The sequence below is a fragment of the Lissotriton vulgaris genome, chromosome 3_1, assembly GCF_964263255.1.
Source record: "Lissotriton vulgaris chromosome 3_1, aLisVul1.2, whole genome shotgun sequence".
Classification (NCBI taxonomy): domain Eukaryota; kingdom Metazoa; phylum Chordata; class Amphibia; order Caudata; family Salamandridae; genus Lissotriton; species Lissotriton vulgaris.
Window position 1 is genome coordinate 2,020,913,025 of NC_141689.1, and position 21,316 is coordinate 2,020,934,340.

The 21,316-nt window shown below is 47.0% G+C and overlaps 1 protein-coding gene across 3 annotated transcripts in view; it reads left to right on the forward strand.

The window, feature by feature from the left end:
• CFAP96 (cilia and flagella associated protein 96) overlaps positions 1-21,316 on the forward strand; it is a 203,747-nt gene that overhangs the window by 40,161 nt on the left and 142,270 nt on the right. For all 3 annotated transcript variants that reach the window (XM_086962508.1, XM_086962507.1, XM_086962509.1), the window contains exon 3: positions 16,205-16,424. In XM_086962508.1, the coding sequence (XP_086818634.1) occupies positions 16,205-16,424 (220 nt within the window). The remainder of the gene's footprint in view (positions 1-16,204; positions 16,425-21,316) is intronic.

The following is a 21,316-nucleotide window of genomic DNA, read 5'->3' on the forward strand; positions in this document are numbered from 1 at the left end:
GCAACGGGGTGCTGGAGAGGCAGTAACAGACGAGACCGTTGAGACTGGGGCTGGTACCACCACAACAGCTGGGAATAGACGGGGAGCCACGTACCTACGCATTTGCAGCTGGCAGGGAGAGGCGCGGAACCTATGACCAAGCGCACAGTGGATCGAGCAGTGCTACTGATCTCGCCCTGCTCTGGCCAACACTGATGGCGCAGTTGTCAAGCAGTACTATCTAGCAGCCTTGATATGGGTAACATCGGCGGCGGATGATAGCACCAACTAGTAGATCGAATATTTGAAGTCGCTTTGCGGGTGCTCAGCCCCTACAGCCGACTAATAGGTAACGGGTGGTCTAACGCTGCAGGCCCCTCGGGCACGGACTGGCAACATTTAATATGGGCAAGCCAAGAGGGAAGAAGGAGGCGCACCAACTCTCAGATATGGCGTCCCCATCTCAAGCAGAACAAGATTCACGTGGACTCCCTCAGGACTCTGGGCTGCAGCAACAACTTGATAAGATTCTGACAGCCATCGCAGACTCTTGTACTGTATTGTGCGCAGGTGGCGACGGGTCTTGGCCTCCTGCGGGCGGACCACTCTAAGTTGGCGGACAGGAGGTGGTGCCTGCACAGACTGCGTTGGCTGCGACAGTGACAAATGCCCTGGATCGGATTGCGGCACTGGAAAAGCGCAGGGACCGGACATGGTGCGCTACTTGGAGGACTAGCTGAGAACGGTGGTGGCTCCTGAAGGTTTGTCTACTTTCTACACCCTAGAACGTGCACACTGAGTCCCCGTGAAACCACCGCAGCAGGGGCGACCCCCGATCGGTGGTGGCGCGCCTGTTGCACTTCAGAGATAGAGACTTGCTGCTCCAGAAGGTCCGTACTGATTGCCCTTTCCACGTAGGAAATAATAAGGTCACTCTGTTCCCAGACTAAACCTTCGAAATTCAGCGGCACCGCGCATCCTTCCAGTCAGTCAAAAAGGAACTACGGGCGGAAAAGCTCCAGTACTCCCTGTTATTTCCGGCCAAAATGCGCATAATCCTGGATGGGAAAACTTGCTTCCATGAAACACCGGAGGATGCATGGACATGGCTGGAATCTTATAGAGCTGGTAAAGATGGACTGGAATGGGGGAACCGGGAACTCGCTGAAAACCCTCAGCTCCGTAAATCACAACGGATACGGTGCCGACGGCGGATGCTGCGGAAGCCATCAACCTCCAGACAGAGTTGGAGCATAGAGGAGCGCTGGAAGCGGTGTCGGCGATCTCTGGTGAATTATTGGTGACTTCGCTGAGAGACTCGGCCCTGGAAAAGGACAAGGAGCACTCGGATGAGGACTCCTCGGGTTCGGATAGTGTGCATTTGCCGCTGGTCACACCGAGAACGGCGGATGGGCTACTGGATGAGTAGAATCTATATTATATGAGGGTGGGATGTGTCTGTCGGGAGTGGAGGTGAAAATGTGGACATTGCTGCTGACTTCATATGACACTTCCTCGAAATGTTGAAGGGTGGAATCCCAGGCCTGGCTCTCCAAGGGCACACTTGAATGCTGGCCGAGTGCTTAAGGGACATGGACCTAAATATGGGGGGGACTGGGAATGCTATGATTCTGTAGGGTTTCCGGGGCGGTAAATAGGTGCTGTTTTGACTGATTGCTGTTTGATTGCTAGGCTCTATCCAGCCCCCACCAGATGGTTCTCAGTTAGTAAGCCTTAACACCTTTTGGGGTGATTGTTGAGTTAGTTTGGATGTGCCTGTTCTAGGGAGGGAGGGCAATGTTGAGGGTGGGATGGAATTGTTGGGGAACGGGGATACCTTGACTGGGGGATGGCACTCACCGGCGTGTCTAGAGAGGAACAGAGACCTCCTGTGTTTTTTGCAATTGTACGATGGATCCATTACCTGATGTAAAGTGTATGACTTGGAATGTGCGGGGATTACACAGTTCATTCATATTTAGTACGCAGGGCCGCACAGATAGTATTTCTGCAGGAGACACATTTGACTAAGGCGGAGGGGTTAGCACTGCAGCGCAGATGGCGGGGGCAGCTCTACTATACCACTTATTTGGCTTTCGCGAGAGGAGTGTTGATTTGGGTTAGGGCCGGGGTCCCCTTTCAGATTACTGACCAACTGGTAGACCCTGAGGGCCGCTGTGTGGCTGTTAGGGGACGCCTTCATGGATGAGATGTCACCCTCTGCAGTGTTTGTGCCCACTAATGTGGAACAGGCGACTTTCTTTGCACACATATCCGACACCCTGGCAGTTTACTTCACGAACCTGGTGCTATTAGGAGGGGACTTCAACTCCATTGCAGATGTGACCATGGATAGATCCCACCCTCCGTTACCTACTGCCCCAATTCATAAATTATCAAAGATTAGAACCTAATGGCAGGAAAGCTGGGGATTTATAGATGTCTGGTGTGCGCAACACCCCGATGAACGAGATTACTCTTACTTCTCGGCTTTTCTTGATTTGCATGTGCGGCTCGATGTGGATTTGTGTAGCGCTGGTCTAGCCACTATGGTAGCTGGTAGTGAGTAACTCTTGCGCACTATCTTAGACCATAATCCACTGCTGGTGAGTTTCTGTTGGGCCCTGGAGCGCCCAACTGCCCCGACCTGGAGATTGCATCCGGAATTGCTGGAAGACCCAGTCTTCCGCGCTGAATGAAAACGGGGATATAGCGGTATTTTAGTGAGAACGAAGGCACGGCTACGACGACCGCCTTGGAATGGGACGCCTTCAAAGTGGTGATCCGTGGTTTTGCATAACTATATGGGTGAGAGTGCGAAAGCTGCTATTGCAAGAAATAGACACTGCAGAGACGAACCTTAGGGAGGCTGAGCGGGCCCACACCACTAACTCTGAGGCGCGGGAAATGGTACTGAACTTGAAAGAGGCTATGGTACTGAACTTGAAAGAGGCTGTGGCAGTGGTTGTGGAACGCCTGAGGTGCTTTGACAATAGGTCCTACTTGGCCCGTGCACACGAAGAGGGATAAGGTGGGAACTGTACTGGTACCTCCCCCTCCCGAAATGCGCTCCTATTTTGGTTCTGACCTCCTCGTCGGAGCATCTAGAATACACCCATTTTCAGATAAATACCCGATTTCGTAACTATTACGCTGACTTATATGATAGCCACTTACAGGCCGGAGAAGCGGATATACATGCGTTCTTGAAGGATTTGGAGCTGCCCACCGTGGATGCGGAGCAGGCAGACTTCCTCGGCCAAGATATCACGCTTGCTGATATTCGATGCACTATTAAACAGTTGGCGCACAACAAAACTCTGGGAATTGATGGACTACCCATCGAGTTTTACTCGCCTTATGTAGATATCCTAGTTCCTAGGCTACTATCTGTTTTCAGGGAAGCCCGGCAGCTGGGGGTACTGCCGTCCTCGACTAGGGAAGCCATCATCATCCCCTTGCTTAATCCGGGGAAAGCCCCTACGGACCCTTCTGCTAATCGATGCTGACAACTGACTTTAAAATTCTGAGTCGTATTCTGGCTACTCGGCTTCTCCCCCACATGCTGCGCCTGGTTCATCCTGACCAGGCCGGCTTCATTCCTACTCGCAACACCGCCGGTAGTATACGCAGGCTGATACGCATATTGGACGGGGACCACGGCGAGGACTGTCAAAGGGATGGTCCTTTTGGTGGACATTGCAAAAGCATTTGATAGTTTGGAGTGACCCTACTTGTTTTTTGTTATGAGAGCCTCTGGTCTTGGAGAGGGATATGTCAGCTGGACTGAAATATTGTACTCATCGGCGAGCGCCAGGGTGAGGGTGGATACGGTCATCTCCTCCTCGTACCCGGTGGGGTGCGGCACTCGTGCAGGGTTGCCCGCTTTCCCCATTGTTATTTGCACTTGCCATAGAACCACTGGCAATACGCGCCAGGCTGGGGAGAGCGTTCCAGGGCCTGCGACTCCGCAATCAGATGCATTTTATCTCGTTATATGTGGACGACCTCTTGCTGTTTTTGGAGGATGCAGGAGAGGCATTGGAGGGAGCGCGCGCTCTCCTTCGCAGAATTGGGGACATCTCTGGTTTAAGAGTCAACTGGGCAAAGACTTGCATCTTCCCAGTGGTCCGGACATGTGATCCACCTGTGCCTATGCATGGTATTGCGTGGGAACCCAGTTGCCTCCCTTACTTGGGGACGCATATTTATCACAACCAGGACGACTTGCTTGATGGTAATATTGGCAGGGCAATGAGAGGACTTAAGGGTAGCATGCAGTTTTGGGGAACTTTGCCATTGTCGGTAGTGGGCCGCGTAGCCCTGTTGAAAATGGTGGCACTTCCCCGGCTACTTTACTTTTTCTGAACCTTGCCAGTACGGATACCTGTCACACTTTTTAGGCATCTCCGTTTACGGTGGGTGGCTTTATCTGGGGGAAAGGGAGGCGACGGGTGGCGCTGGACACACTAATGCGCCCATGGGCTGAGGGGGGACTTGCTGTCCCTGATTTCGAGTTATACTACCTGGCTGCACAGTTCCAGTGCCTTACCCAGGCGGTGGCGCAGGCATTCAGGGGACCCGAGTGAGATTTTGAGCCGGATGTGCCACGACATGTGCTGTCCTTTGTGGTTTTACAACAAAAGCTACATGCGGACTCACTATCCATTGAAGAATGCACTCTGAGGCATTGCTGGAAACGTTACCACAACAGAGTTGGGGTGCAGCAACCTTACGCCCCATAGATACCGCTGGGCATGTGTACAGCCCTTCCGCATGGTGGAGACTGGTCTGCCCTCACGGAGTGGGAGACTTTAGGATTACAGGTGCTGGGAGACTTGTACAGGGATGGTGTCTTATTGCCTTATAGTACGATCCAGGAGAGCTTTGGGCTCCCGCGGGGACACTACCTAATTCATACGGCTCTAGTTGCTGCCATCCAAAAATACTGGGGCACGGGCCTATTAGAGCCACCGGTGAGTGCGGCGTGCCAGTACATAGTGATGGCGGCAGGCACTTATAAGGCTGTCACCTGCTTATATAGACGAATGCTCAGGGAGGGGTTGTCACCACTGCAGAGGCTACGTACCCAATGGGCGGCGGATACAGAGAAAGAAATACCTGACTCGGCCTGGTCGCAAATAATTAAGAGGGCGTGGAAGGGCACTAGAAATGCCAGATTCCAATTATTCAGTTTTTTCATACTGCACAGGGCATATCTTACGCCGGCGAAGATCAACCAATACTTTCATGTAGATAAAGCACAATGCCCCCGCTGTAAGTTGAGGGACGCGGACCTGTTACATGTGCTATGGGATTGTCCACAACTGGGTACATACTGGGATGATATAATTACCTTACTTTGTAGTATAACGGAGCGACAAATTAGTCCAGATAAGGGAACCTGCTTACTACATTGGTTTCCACATACTAGTAAGACAAAATTGACGAGTAAATTACTAATCTTAGGGTTAGTGCTTGCCAAAAGGGAAATTAACTCCCACTGGAAAGCAGTAGGGGGGCCCAGTTTTCCCAGATGGAGGGCTGCACTGCTCACGTGGGCAGGGAGTGAGAGCACAGTTCGCCTGCAGCAGGCCCAAAGGTCCCATAACGACAAGGCATTAGAAGCAGCACGGGCATGGGAAGCCCTGGTCGCAGAGCTGAAGGCCACAGATATTGACTCCGACTCAGAATCAAATGCCCTTACCGGGGATGGATACTCGTAAAGGGTCTGCCCCAAGCGAAGGTATGGGAAAGCGTGGGTGTTTTTTCCCCCTTTTACAATAGTCATACTATTTAATACTGCTATAAATACGGTGCCATATGTGGATCCCAACAATATAATTTGTCATTTTGTTGAAATCTGCTATTATAGTTGACACGCTGGTGAGAGGGTGGGGGTGGGAGGGTAGTATAAGTAGACCTGTTAAATAAGGCCTTGCAACACATGTATACAGTTTCTGCATGGGTAACCTGGTGCTACTATGGAACAATGTGTTGATTACCAGGTCATCGACAACTGGGTTTATTTTATCAAATACTCTGCCCTGAATGTAGCATCAGGTATCACATGATTTTCCGAGTGCCTTAGTAATGTTGTGCTTAATATAGGTATGATTGGTCGTTATGTATGTTGTTTGTATATGGAAAACAATAAGCAGGTTTAAATAAAATGACTAGATATGCTGGTATAACTTGTCTGAGATACAATTTATAAGTAGGTGCGCTTTTACCACTACATTTTAGAGCCCCTGATAGTTATCTACCTGGCTACCTTTGGTACAGCCTTCTAGTGACTTCACAGAAGCATCTACAAAGTCTACCCTTATCTGAGTTGACCTCTTGTGAGTATCACTGGACTTTTGCCAGTATTCTTCAAGTGTTAGACCAAACAGCTCAATGAGGGCCTTCTTCATATGTGAATAAGAATCCGACACATCATCTTCTAGTTCAGCAGCCTATCCCTCCCCACTGTTGGGATCAGTACTCACAATAAGGATCCCCAGTGGTGGGCACCCACCCTTCTTGTCCTGACTGCCCTCTCATAAGATACTAGCCATTTGTCTGATATCATTGACCTTTGGCACAATACCCTTGGGTATCCTAGGGTCAATGGCACCTCTGCATTTACCTTTGTCTCTTGGTTGCTGCCACCATGTACTTGAGGCTGTAGTCCCAGCTTGACCCGTCTCTCCTCCAGAGCTTGTTATCCTGCTTACAGAGCCAGTTTCATGTCTTGATTCTCTAAGTAGCTGAGCTGGGCCTCTAGGCCCTTGGCACCCCCTCACTGAAGTGGAGCTCTTCTCACTCCCAGACATGGAGGCATGCCATAAACAAACTGTGAGAGTGTCCCCTCTCAACTTCTTCAAAGAGATCTATGCCATCATCCTGAGCCCAACTGCCAGGGGTAATCTCCTCTACAGGTTGGGCTTGAGCTCTCCTGGCTTCATCCCTGGCTCTGAGGGTCTTGGGTTCATATTTTCCTGTCCCTGCACATCACCCTTAGATTGTTGATTTTAAGTGTGGGCAGGGTGACCAAGTCCATTTCCATGTTTTCCATTCTTAGGAGACTCAGCAAAAACGTTTACTAAACTTTTTGTAACTTTTTGTCAAACTTTGTGAACTTTTACTGCAAGTCTGTAACCTCCTGGAAATCAGTGCTTTGGATACTCAGAACTTGCCGAAAACGTATGAAACTTTTTTCACAGCATCGACTTGCAGGATTTTCAGTGGTCACTAACTTATTATTTGTCTGGGACAGCTAAACAAAAGTTCCGGATCGCACTGCTAGGCACCGATTGTGGTGTATTATATGGCATGGTTGTACGACCATCCATCACAAAACTGTCTACACTCACAGTCAGGCAAAGGAACTAGTGTATAGAATTTAGAAGCAGCAAACAATGAAATAAGAAAGTCACGCAACAGGAAAGAAATCCAACACCATTTCATAAAAAAATAGAATGCATTATTATGAATTTTGAGACACCAAGATGAACTAAATCCACTGGAGAGTTCTGGAGATATAGATTTTAAATAAAACATAAATGTTGTCTTTTTAAGCCAAAGCGCAAACAAGCATTGGTAACCGTAAAGTTTACAAACTTTTGAAAAGTTTGAAAGAGTTGTGTTCGGCTACTCAGCCCAAGTTGGGTAACCAATTTTAACAGGGAAAAAGTCAGAGGGGGCCAATAAGGATTATTTGGATCGTTACCTATTCACTAAAGAAGTCTCAAGTCAAGTTCCACAATTTACATCAAGACAGTCATAGACTTCAATGGAGTGGTCATGATGCAGGACGCTGAAAGATGCTCTGGGTGCTGTGCCGTCGACGGAGGCCTTCCTGGGGTTGTTCCTCGATTCATTGGTAAGATGGGGCGACTTTGACCACAGGGGTCAAAGTCCTCTGTGAGCCAGTATAAGTCCAGCTGTGGATGGGCTACAGATCTCCAGATACAGGGGATACAGCGATTTCCTTTGTTGAGGACTAGTGTACGTTTTTGGTGACCAAGCCACACTCTGTTGACTCTTCGTAGCCTTGCAGATGTGGGTGCAACACTTGAGTCTGGGTTGGCAGTCTTCTTGGCTGCACGTCATTGCACAGTGGCTTTTCCTTGTGGCTTTTCCTTGAGCCAGCCACCCCAGGCACAGTCCTCTTTCTGCCAGCACAAAGAGCAGCAGGTGCCGTCCAGCAGTTGGGGCAGCGTCGCTTACCAGGTACAGGGATCAGAAGGGCAGTCCTTCTTCAGTTCTCTCTCAAATCGAGATCTAAATTGAGGTTCAAGGTGCTAGGGGCGCCCTATTTATGCCTGGGGATGAAGCGGTCACTAGCCAATGAGCTACAAGGATTCCTCCCACCCTATGATGGCGTTGGGCTTTGTGTGGCATCTAACAATGTCAGAGTGCACTATTCTACCCACTTTCAAGATGCCTGAACCCTTCCTTGGATGTTAAGAGCTTGGTAGCCCACCCTAGAGGTGTGGTGACCTATGGTCTACACACCCATGGGAAACATGGTTTTTCAACAGGCTTCCTCTCTCTGTTCCCATCGCCAGCCCGTCTACCTGAACAAAAGGGCAGCCCTACACAAGTGTGATCACCATTTGCCTACCAAAGGCTGCTTCCCCATTGAAATCACCTTTTAGGCTTACACCCTGTTTGGCTCTCTCTGTGGCAGGCCTCTATTGTTCCCCAGCCTTGGAGTAGTTCACAGTACTCTCCGGGGGAGGTGGGGTTGGGGGGGGGGGGGGGGGGGCAGAAGACCTTCTGATGGCCAGCAACTGTGAAAGAGCATAAGATAAACTTAGCAACCAAGTGGTCATTTTCTAAAAGTAGCCTTACCTTAAAAGTATCATTATATTAGACATGGGCATCACGTTGGGTTTAATGCCATGATTAATTTGATTCCTTGAAGTACTCATTTTAGTAGTTTTATTCAGAAGTTAGCTGGACTGTGAGGTCAGATAAGACTGTATTAGCCAATGGGGCTACTAATATTTCCACAGCAAAAACAACAATTTGAAACATTTGCTGTTAGGACATTTTAAAATACATGTCCTACTTAGTAATATACAGCCTAATGCCTTAGGGCTCGATAGCTCTTCTGTAGGGGAGGCTTACATGTATTGTTAAATAAAGCTGGGGCTTTGTTGTTGGTTTAAATGACAAAGTCGAACTAGCTGTTTCAAAACTGCTCTTCCAGGCTGTAGTGGCAGGTTGGGAGCCATGTTGTACTCAGTTTCTCGGAGGGTGTTACAATTAGCGCTGCAGCCCTGGGAGAGAGTATGGGCCAGATGTATCAAAGGGATTTACCCATTCTGTGTCTATGGAAAAATGTCTTCATACATATGGCCCTATGTATCTGTATTTGTATACTCATTTTAAAAGTGTGTCATTTTGCTCTATATATACTTATTCTGTTGTCAAGTTGTAAATAAATATATTTTTTTATATATTTAGGCTCATTTTTTTGTCCCATAGACTGCAATCCAAATTTGATCTAAGTTGTAATGAAAAAACAAGGTTATTTTAAAAGATGGGCGCACATCGTTAAATGCACACATCTGGCCCTTCTCCTTGCTCAAAGGTTTGCTGTCTAACCTGGAAACAAACTGTGGGGTGCTCCCAAACAGCATTGGTGCAAAATCTTATTACATGGCGACTTTAGAGATGGAGGTGATTTGAAAGGACAGCAATCACACGTAAGGTGACAGTGAAATTATGGAGTGGAGTACAAATTAGAAAGCTGGCACATCCATTAGGCTAGCAATCTTCCTGAGTGTGAGAGGTTGCATAATGACATACAGAATGAACTCTTCTTTTCAGTTGGCGTATAATTGAGCTGAGTTGTGGTGCAGGGCTGCTATTCGAAGTCAAGATCGGGGAGGCCAAAGTGTATAACAATAACAGTATCAGACGGTGCTCAATGCTTAACAATTCAGTGCTGGATTAGTTTGAAGTTTGTAAATCAGTAATTGAGGTATTACAAGGAGATACAAAATGACCCTGATTGGCGTTTACATTTGTCTGAGTGAAAAACCTAAAATCCTGGGCAATTTTGTAAAACAAAGTTTAAAAAAAATCATAAATGTAGTTTTCCTTTATATCTTGGACATTAATAAGAGCTCTTGTGACAATAAAATGAAAATATTGTTTGTTTGGAAACACTGCAAGGAAAAGGAGATAAATCTATTTGAGTAAATGGAGAAACTTTGAAAAATAATTAAACTGCCTCTTAAGCGTGTTATTGCACTGCCAATGGAAGAGATGTATGTTATCGGTTGACAAATTGTGTTTCAGATATTGGTTTTGAGATAGGTTTATCTTTTTAAAAAGAAACCATATAACTACTTAATAATGGACTATTCATTTGACAATATTTTGACGAAGAACAAAATACTGCTTCTTAAAATCATTGGACATTTTCAAACAGAAATAAATAAATAAAGGAAGCAACGTTTTTATTATATACTTTGTGGGTCCAATACACAAAGCTCTGTACATGGCTAAGTTAGTCTAACAAACACAAAATAAACACGTTGCAGTTTGGTGCAGTTTTTGGGCGTTTTTTGATTGGCCTACCTGCAAGAGATGGCAAACCTCCATACACTTGTAAGTTTATATATATATATGGCCAGATGCATCATGAATTTTGCTACTCGCAAACGGGCCGATTCACAGAATCGGCCCATTTACGATCACAAAAAATGCATATCTGATGCAGTAAACCCAATTTTGGGTTTGTGATTCCCTATTTGGAAGGGGCATAATTAGGACGTCTCTTCCAATTAGTGAATCCTAACGGTATGCATGAATGTTTTGTGACTGAATGCGGTTGCAAAACATTTGCATTTTACTATCTATGTCAAGTAGGTGGTAACCCATTAGCAAATGGGAAGGGGTCCAAAGGTAAAGACTTAGTAAAGTTACAAATTAACTCCAAGCATTGGAGTGACACTGCAGGAAGAATCTTTTAGGTAAGCCACTTCAATCAATCAATCAGAACAATTTGTATAGCGCGCTGCCCGCACCCGGAAGGGTCTCAAGGCGCTTGGGAGGGAAGGGTCCGTTACTGCTCGAAAAGCCAGGTCTTGAGATTCTTCCTGAAGGGGAGATGGTCCTGGGTCAGCCGTAGGTGGATGGGGAGGGAGTTCCATGTCTTGGCCGCCAGGTAGGAGAAGGATCTTCCTCCGGTGGTGGCTTTGCGGATGCGTGGTACGGTGGCGAGGGCGAGGCTGGTCGATCGCATCTGGTGGGTGGGCGTGTAGAAAGTGAAGCGGTTGTTGAGGTACTTGGGGCCCAGGTCGTGGGGAACCTTGTGTGCGTGGGTGAGGAGTCTGAACGTGATCCTCTTGCTGACGGGTAGCCAGTGCAGGTCTCTCAGGTGGGCGGAAATGTGGTTGTGGCGGGGGATGTCCAGGACGTGTCGTGCGGAGGCATTCTGTATGCGGTAAAGTCTTTTCTGAAGTTTAGCAGTGGTTCCCGTGTAGAGGGTGTTCCCGTAGTCCATTCGGCTGGTGACGAGTGCCTGGGTGACCGTCTTCCTGGTTTCGGTGGGGATCCATCGGAAGATCTTTCAGGGCATGCGCAGGGTATTGAAACAGGATGACGAGACGGCATTGACTTGTCTGGTCATTGAGAGGGTGGAGTCCAGGATGAAGCCCAGGTTTCGTGCGTGGTCCGTTGGCTTGGGGGCGGTGCCCAGGGTGGGGGGCCACCATGAATCGTCCCAGGCGGAGGGGGATGATCCCAGGATGAGGACTTCCGTCTTGTCTGAGTTCAGCTTCAGGCATCTGTTCTTCATCCATTCGACGACGTCCTTCATTCCCTCGTGTAGGCTGGCTCTGGCGTTAGCAGGGTCGTTGGTGAGGGAGAGGATCAGCTGGGTGTCGTTGGCGTAGGAGATGATGTTAAGGTTGTGTTGGCGTGCGATGGCTGCGAGGGTGCTCATGTAGACGTTGAAGAGGGTGGGGCTGAGCGAGGATCCTTGAGGTACGCAGCAGATGACTTCCGAGGCCGCGGATCGGAACGGGGGAGGTGGACTCTCTGGGTTCTTCCGGCGAGGAACGAGATGATCCACTCCAGTGCTTTCCCTTGGATTCCGATGTTGCTGAGGCGCTGTATTAGAGTGCGGTGGCAGACTGTGTTGAATGCTGCGGAGAGGTCCAGGAGGATGAGGGCAGCTGTTTCCCCGTTGTCAAGCAGGGATCTGATGTCGTCGGTAGCTGCAATGAGGGCGGTCTTGGTGCTGTGGTTGGCTCAGAAACCGGACTGCGAGGGGTCGAGGGATCCGTTTGTCTCGAGGAAGGCGGTGACCTGTTTGTTGACGGTCTTCTCGATGACTTTTGCAGGAAAAGGGAGGAGTGAGATGGGGCGGAAGTTCTTGAGGTCGGTGGGGTCCGCTGTCGGTTTCTTCAGGAGGGTGCTGAGCTCAGCATGCTTCCAGCTCTCCGGGAAGGTGGTGGTGTTGAAGGAGATGTTGATGATGTTCCGGAGTTGGGGTGCGATGATGGAGTCGGCCTTGTTGAAGACGTGGTGGGGGCAGAGGTCGGTTGGGGATCCGGAGTGGATGGTGTTCATCGTGCGGGTGGTGTCTTCGGTGCTGACCAGGGTCCAGTTGCAGAGGGTGGTGGTAGGGGGCGTTGGTTCCGTGGTTGGGTGCGTGGTTGATACGTCGAAACTGTTGTGTATGTCGGCGATCTTGCGGTGGAAGAAGGAGGCGAGTGAGTCGCAGAGGTCTTGCAAGGGTGTAATGTCGTTGTTACCGGCGCTGGGGTTGGAGAGCTCTTTGACGATGCTGCTGTTGTGGGTGTTGTTGTCCAGTCGTTCTTTGAATGTTGTTCTTTTGGTGGTGCGGAATAGCTGGTGGTGTATGCGGGTGGCGTTCTTGAGGGCGGTCATGTTTTCTGTGGTCTGGTCGTGGCGCCAGGCTTTTTCGAGGGTGCAGCAGTTTTTCTTGGATGTTTTGAGTTCGTTGGTGAACCATGAGGCTTTTTTCCTGCCGGGTCTGCTGCCATGTGGGCACAGGGGACCCCGGCAATTTTGACACCCCAAAATTTCCCTGAGTTAGGACGCACACAATTCGATGACTCCGAGATTGTGCTAAACCTCAATTTCATGAGGTAGTGTGTTGCTGGAGTAAGACATCTCCCAACACATCATTAAAGTAAATAAAAAAGTAAATTAAATAAAGAGCCCAAAATAAAAAGTAATTTAAATAAAAAAAACAAAATGATAAGAGTTTTATCATGAAAATTAAAAAATAAGTTGACACAGAATTCAGTACCATGAAGGCTTTCAGCAAGTAGGACATTACAAAGAACTGTAAATCTGAAATTAGTTTAAGTCCCAAGTGAGCAGTAAAATCAAGAGAGAAATGGACTGCAACCCTAGCAACATCTAAGTCTTCAGGAAAGTCTGCTCCCCCACCCCGTCCCCCAAAATCGAAGGGTTTTATACAATATTTTCACATATGGAATTACCACAATTGCAGGATCAATGTGGTGTGATGGGAATAGGTTACAATTTCAGCAAAACAGAGCATATTTCTAATAAATGTCATATCGTCTTAGCACCTAAGCACTATCTCACTATATGAAAAATTATTCTGCTCACTCTGTGCTAATGCCGTCCGCAGGCGGTGGAACAAACTAGTTACAGGAATAAATTATTGTGAATGAATAGGGTACGGTGAGCAAGCGGAAGTACCTTGAAAACGTTACAGTTTCACGACTGAGCTGGGGAAGATTCATGGAGAACAGCATAAACAACGGCAATGGAAATAAACAAATACATATCAGCCTGACTGTGCGCTGCAGAAATAATGAGCCGAGATGTACAGTGTGGTTCAGGAGAGAAGAGCCATCTATTGTGAAAAATGTGGCTGCTAGGCCCTAATGAGGCCTGGGTAACAAAAGCCAAGAAAACATGCTTCTGTATGTCATAGGTAACTCGTTTTTAAGAAATCTGTAGTATATCAGGGTGTTCATGTAGAATTGAGTGCAAAATTATACGTTCTTAATAATGCATGAAAACACAAATATAGGAAATAATCTTTAGCAACATATCAAAAAGCTACAGTGGGCTCACATCTCTTCCCTTTTCCCTTATTTTCTTTCCTCTTCATGAAACACCATTGACAAAAACCATTGGCAAAGCCAGTAGACCGGCAAGGCTAGGCCTGTTGGCTTTGCCACTACTTGTTTTTCTGAGCTTTGTAAATTGGGTGCTATGTCAGTACGTCATGTGCAAAACATCTTGCTCTGCCAAGTGGCAGCTTTAGGTTAGCCGCAGTGTTTCCCAAACTGTGGTCCGCGGACCCCCAGGGGTCCGTGACACATTTCCAGGGGGTCCGTAGGCAACAATTTTAAAAGCACAGAAACCTTTCTTGTATAATTAGCAGCTTTCCAGCAACAATAAAAGTGTCAAGAGAATGCCAGTGATTAATGTACCTGCTGGAGAGCAAGGAGAGTTTTGTTCAGTGGCAGCTTTGATTTAACTAATGTAGCACAGAGGGTTAATGTGCCTACTGCAAAGAACGTGTAACATGTATCTTAAAAAGCAGTATTTTATGTGCCTAGGTTTGTGGTTTCTGCTTTTGTCACAGAGATTCTTTTGTTACTGTGCACTTCATAAGTGACAATCGTAATCTAGCAGAGGGACCTATAAACTGTCATCAAAGAGCTGCTTGCAAACTGCATGGTACCAGTGAGTAACTTATATTTTGTCCCAGTTATTCATTATCCTGATGCTGCTAAAAAGATATATTTGGGTGGAAATACATTTTTAATGTTAAAGTCAATGCTAGCCACTGTGTTATGTTCTGAATCCTGAGTTTGTGCTTTTCCAGACCAAGCACTCTTTAAACATTTTATATACACACTGATTTACATGTATGATTCAAAGTCTCTATATGTGTGTGATGTAAAGTGCTCTGACATCCTACAATGGTATGAGAGATGCTATAAAAGAAATGAAATACATGTGACAGAGGGGCTATTACTTCAATATAAAATACTATGGGTCAGATGAACGATCTGTGTTTATATGCGCGAACGGGTTTGCGAACCCGTTTGCGCATGCAAAAACCTATTAGGCCATGTACATAGCCTATTTCGCGAGTCGCAATTTGTTTGCGACTCTCTAAATAGGTTTTGCAACTTGCTATTTGGCAGGGGCATTCCCTTCCAAATAGCGAGTCTCAAACATATGTACAAATGTTTTGCGGTCGCAAAACAGTCACAATTACCACCTACTTCCAGTAGATGGTAATGCATTCGCAAATGGGAAGGGGTCCCCAGGGGACCCCTTCCCCTTTGCAAATGCATTCCAAAATTTTTTTTAAGGGCGGGCAGTGGTCCCAGGGACCTCTGCCTGCCCTTAGAAAATGAAAAGAAAACGTTTCATTTTTCTTTTTTTTAAATGCATGGTAAACAGGCTGCATTTTTTTTAAACTGCTTAATTTAAAAGCAGTCCGAGACATGGTGGCCTGCAAAGCCCAGCAGGCCCCCATCACTGGGAGGGCTGGCATTCCCAATGGGCTCGCAAATTGCGAGAGGCTCATTAATATTAATGAACCTCGCAATTTGCGACCCCATTGGGAATCCCAAACAGTGTTAAACACACTGTTGTACATTTCATTTAGCAACTCGCAATTTGCCACTCGCAATGTGTCGCCAATTGCGAGGCGCTAAAAGAAATGGTCGTACATCTGGCCCCAAAATCCTTAGTACTTTGAGTATTTGTTTTGTGTGCACACGTGTGTATTTTTTTTTCATTACTGTTTTAACGTTTAAAATTTAACTCATACAAATTGCTTGGGGGTCCCCGGCTTCCAGTGGTGACTCAATGGGGGTCCTCAGGAGTCAAACGTTTGGGAACCACTGGGTTAGTGTATTCAGCATCAAACGGGATGGTAGCGCACCCGTTCAAACTTAGTTGCATGGTAAATTATAAATTGTATTTATATAATGCTTACTACCCTTGATGAGGCGTTGAAACCCTTTGCACCGAGTGGCACGCTATTCCACAAACTGAGATTAGAGTCAAGATTAGAGCATGTCCTGAACATATCCATTTAATTAACCTATATTTACATGACTATGAGTTTGCTTTCATTTCGCACATATGTTCCACTCTACAAGTACGATAAAATAATAAAGTATTTAATTAACTAATTAGTTAGTTAATTAACTAAATCCATTCTTCTTATGTTAAAATATTTTAGGACCATTTAACGACGCTGCAAGCAAAAACCGTCAGATGATACCTGGAGGCTCGAAGATGAAGTCCGCCCTTCAGGCGGGGTACTTTGACCCGGTGTTCAAGAGGGTGTTTGACAGTGAGGCCTACTCCGACCCCGTCAAACAGAGGCGCCTGTTTCGAATGGAGGAATCCAAGAAAAACGTGGGACAAGTGTTCCGTCCTAATGATGGTGAAAAGAAGCGGTATGTATTCCCAGAATGAATAAATGTACCTGTATACCTTTTTTCAGAATGTATTCCCAGATTGAATAACTGTACCTGTATACCTTGTTTCAGAATGTATTCCCAGCATGAAAGCATGTACCTGTATACCTTGTTTCAGAATGTATTCCCAGCATGAAAGCATGTACCTGTATACCTTGTTTCAGAATGTATTCCCAGCATGAATACATGTACCTGTATACCTTGTTTCAGAATGTATTCCCAGCATGAATACATGTACCTGTATACCTTGTTTCAGAATGTATTCCCAGCATGAATACATGTACCTGTATACCTTGTTTCAGAACGTATTCCCAGCATAAATACATGTACCTGTATACCTTGTTTCAGAATGTATTCCCAGCATGAATACATGTACCTGTATACCTTGTTTCAGAATGTATTCCCAGCATGAATAAATGTACCTGTATACCTTGTTTCAGAATGTATTCCCAGCATGAATAAATGTACCTTAATACCTTGTTTCAGAAAACATTACCAAATGTCTTTTGCCGCAGTGTGGAACTTTCTAATTGAATATTCAAGCCCTGGTGTTTAACTTCAAAATTGCAATTTATTTGAACAAAAAGCTGTCGCCGGGAACAGTCCTTGGATCTCGGATTGTCGTTTCCTCTCTTGTGATCTCAGCCTGCTCCGGATCTGATGCACCTTCCTTAGCAGAGTAAAGAAACAGGAACCCTGGCTGCGGACATGTACTGCCCGAACCTTCAAGGATTGTCTGAGCCGTAGGCAAAATGATAGTTTGCGTTTTGAGTGCTCCTCCAGCCCTCTGTGCAACATGACCAATTTTTGAGGCCATTTGTTCCATTCTGGCGTCTTTTCGTGGCCTGTAAGACGGATGCCTGCAGTTACCTTAAACTAAGACCATCTTTGCTGCCCTACACAGCCTCTATGTCTTTTACGCCCACTCAGCAGTCACGAGTTAGTTCCCTTACTTCAACTGAAGGGAGCGACAAGACCTCACCGTCCTCTCTTTAGACAACAAGCACAATGGCACAGACATAGTATGTTTCCTCTTTGAAGTGTGCTTTGGCTTATGAACATTCACCTCGGGGAACCCGAGCCCTTTTATTTGAATTGTACTTCTTTCAAGTTCGGTGTGTGGCCCCCTAGGGTGCACCTTTGCTGCCAGGCGGCGAGCCAGCATCTACCTTCCTGCAGCATCTGTGGCTGCCTGACCAAGGAGGCTCTCCAGAGCTTCCTCATGGAAGGGAGGAGCAGCTTCATGAGCAGCACCAACTGAATCCCCAACCCTATACTTTGCTTGAATTTGTTGCAGTAAGTTCCTTGCTCTTTCCCTTCTTCAGGTCGCGTGACCTGGGCGTTCACAGGTTTCATATGTGATGTGTTTCGCAGCATTGCAGGTTGCGATGTTCCACGAGCAGTGTTCTTTCTGCTGGTCCTGCCTGGGAAGCTGTCATTCGGCGGATGCCTACATATGGCGTTAAGCATTTAGGAGGAGGGATTTTATTTATTGTGTGAACTGAATGCAGCATCACAGGATAAATACAATGATGCTGGATTCAGGCTGGGACCATGCACTGGCTCAGCCAGTGAGGGAATGAGACACCCCATCCATGGACCCTCCATGGACCATAGTCCTCTCTCTCCTATGCGTGCCAGTAGCATGTGTTGATAACCCCTCAATGGTACTGTGGTATATCACTGTGTACCTGATCACTTTGGCAGGACCAAGGAAGCTTCCTGACCTAGGTTGTGAAGAGCCCTGTCTTGAGCAAACCTTTCACTGTTGCACTGCCGAGCTGGCTCCAACTCTTGTCAGGGTGTGTTGGCTTCAGTCCGCCTTTGCACTGTGGGGTCAAGCTTCCCTCCTCTTGGGGGCACAGTGGCATACTATATTGCATCAAGAGGTGGACCATTCCTCGCTCTCTAGATATATTTTGACAGACTAAATGTCCCCCGCTCCGGCCATTCTGGCGAGTTGCCTTTTGGTGTAAGTGTGTTCTTGTTGAGCCCCACCTTGTGTGTTAAACATGCGGTGGTGTAAGCAGTGTGATGCCAGTGTGACGTTCCATGTACCGGGACTGCAAATGATGGGTCAGCACAATGCTGGGCAGAAGAACGCAGATGCACTCTGTGCACAGGAAATGCTTGTGCCCAGGAACCTACTATATAATGCACTGGCCCAGATCCCATTGGAAATGTACCTGATGTCTTTCAAAGCTTCCAAATTTTCAGTTTGCTTATGTGTGCCATTTCCATCTTTTCAATGTGTTGGTGTTTGACATTTTACTGACACGTGTGACACTTTGAGCGACACTTTATTGTGAGTAAAAGGGATTATTGTCCCGTTACTTGACAGATTTAAAATATTAGCCCAATTTTTAGGTAATAGTCCATCAATAAATCAATCAGTACTTGTTAAGCGCCACTACTCACCCATTAGGGTCTCAAGGCGCTGGGAATAGAATGGAAAGTACCTTAAAACCACTGCAAGGGTCGATTGAGATGCTGTCTAATTGCTGTGCATTTTGTAACATGGTTGTCCTGGATATGTGTGGTGCTATAATAACTGTAACCCCATTGCTGTCTAGTGCAACAGTAAAACCCCACAACAAAGGAGGTCTTGCAATCCTGCTAAGCGGCCCCATCAGCAGAAACTAACTACAAGTCACATACATTACCAACCAAAGGCTTTGCTGCCAACTTTATAGCTAGTGGGCCAAATGAAAAGGAGAAAGTGGCATTACTATGTATTCTAAAGGCATTTATTTATATAGCAGGTTGTGTCTTCCACCTTAGTCACTATTATTACACACGAGCTGACTGACCGGTGAGAGTCCGGCAGGCCTGGAGCAGTCCATGCTTAGGGTTGCTTGTGACGTGATACATCACTCCTCCCCCATATCTTTGGTCGCCGGTGCATTAAGCAGTCGGTCACATAAAGTACCTTGTTGCTTACCAACAACAGGGCTCCTGGAGACGAGCAAGCTCAGTTATATCTTTTTCGCAGAGACACAGCGTGAGAGCAGCAGCCAAAGCAGGACTTTGGAATAGGTGCAGACTTTTAAAAAACCCCACTGGACGCCACAAGCAGCTACTCCCCGCGTTTCCCGCTTCGCAGGAAACGCTCGCATTGGGACCAGCGAGTAGTCACTGCCTAATTGACTACATCTCCCATAAGGCAGTGGGGGACCTTGAACATTGCCGGCAACGCCCAGAGCCCACCAGGTGCTTCAAATTAGCACAGGAAACGCGCATCGCGGGACGAGCCGGGCAAAGCCCGGGCAAAGGGCGCGCCCTCTGAGGCCCTCAGAGGCTTGAGGAGGCCGGGCTGGGCCCATACCCTAACACGTTGCAAAGGATTATTTGGGTATACTCTTTGGTTGCTTAACCGTCATGGCCGCAACTCTTGATAAATCCACACCTGTAAACGTAGGGGGGATTAGTAAAGGTACATTAGATAACTACTTTACTAAGGTTGCCTCAGATTTAGAAAGGGAGTGTGCTTTGGCCGAGCGTAGGGCTGAGCGACGTCGCTCTATTGAATGTATGAAAAGTAGACCTCCCTTGGACTTTTTGCATCAAACCATTTAATTTGATGCAAGTTCCCACACTGAAAACGGGGACCCTTTATCCACAGATAGTGTCCCTATACTTTTGCGAGACACGCCCCCTCTACTTGATACTTCCAACACTTTGTACACGGATAATGTATCCCTTTCTATCAATTCTATCATAGGAGTAGATATGATAGTTGAGCCACCTTTACCAGTAGTTGAGACCATTAAAAAAAAGAAGGTTAGGAAACCAGCCACGCCCAAAGTTCATGGTCCGCCACCAAATAAAACAAGAAAGAGGGGTGGCGAACCGCAAAGAAGCAAGATTAGCCACTCAGACTTTGGTAAAACCATAAAGGCCACTGTAACAACTGCACCTACCTCAAAAGCCACTGTAACAACTGTCCCAACACCAACGGCTCCTACGGAAACAGCCCCTGTATTGACTGTACGAACTCCATCAGGTCTAGTTACTCCTCTACACTGTCCGCCTAAGGAAGCATTGTCTGCTGTCCCTCTTGAAAGAATTGAACACTTAATTAGGTCATTTATATTACCCATAATAGAGAGGTTGAAGAGGGTAGAGCAACGGCTGGGGAATCTTGAACTGGCTATCAGTAACAATGCTGGATTACTTAAGGACCTTGTGAAGCCAGTTCCACCCCCGCAGTTATAGTGCCATCTCCTACCCCTGTTGCCCATAAGGGTACAAACAAAATTAGCAAGCCTATGAACCCTAAACAATACAGGGCAATACCCCCTAAATCAGTCCAATAACCAGTACCGCATGTTGCTAGTGAAGCTCCGAAGGCGGGGAATAAACCTTCCACAGGAAACATGCGAAATGAGAGGGGAACTACCAGCCCAGTTAGGGCAGAGAAGCATAGGGGGCGCCAAGTTGAACTACCCCCAGAGGCGGTTCCTTTTGTGGTTGTGCTCACGGGTGTCCCAACATTAGAGGATGGCAGGAGGGAAGGGTTTCCTCAGCTAAAAAATAAAACCATGCACTGGCTTAGCCAAAATCAACCACTTCCTTTTAATATTAATGGAGAGATTCTGCATGTTCGGCGACTCCCCTGGTTGGGAAGTAGATTGAAAGACATAAAGGGGGACCTAATTGTTATCAATTTTACAGATCCTGGAGCTGTTAGACATATCCTAAACTGGATTCCAGGCAACGTTGGTAATTCCATCGTTCCATGTGACTTGACTTATTTTTATCCGAGATCTCTAGTGACCCCTATAATCTACCCTGGGGCTCTAGCCTGCCCGCAGATCAAAGTGCCTATACCATCTAACAACCGGTATATGATGCATGCACCTAATCCTATA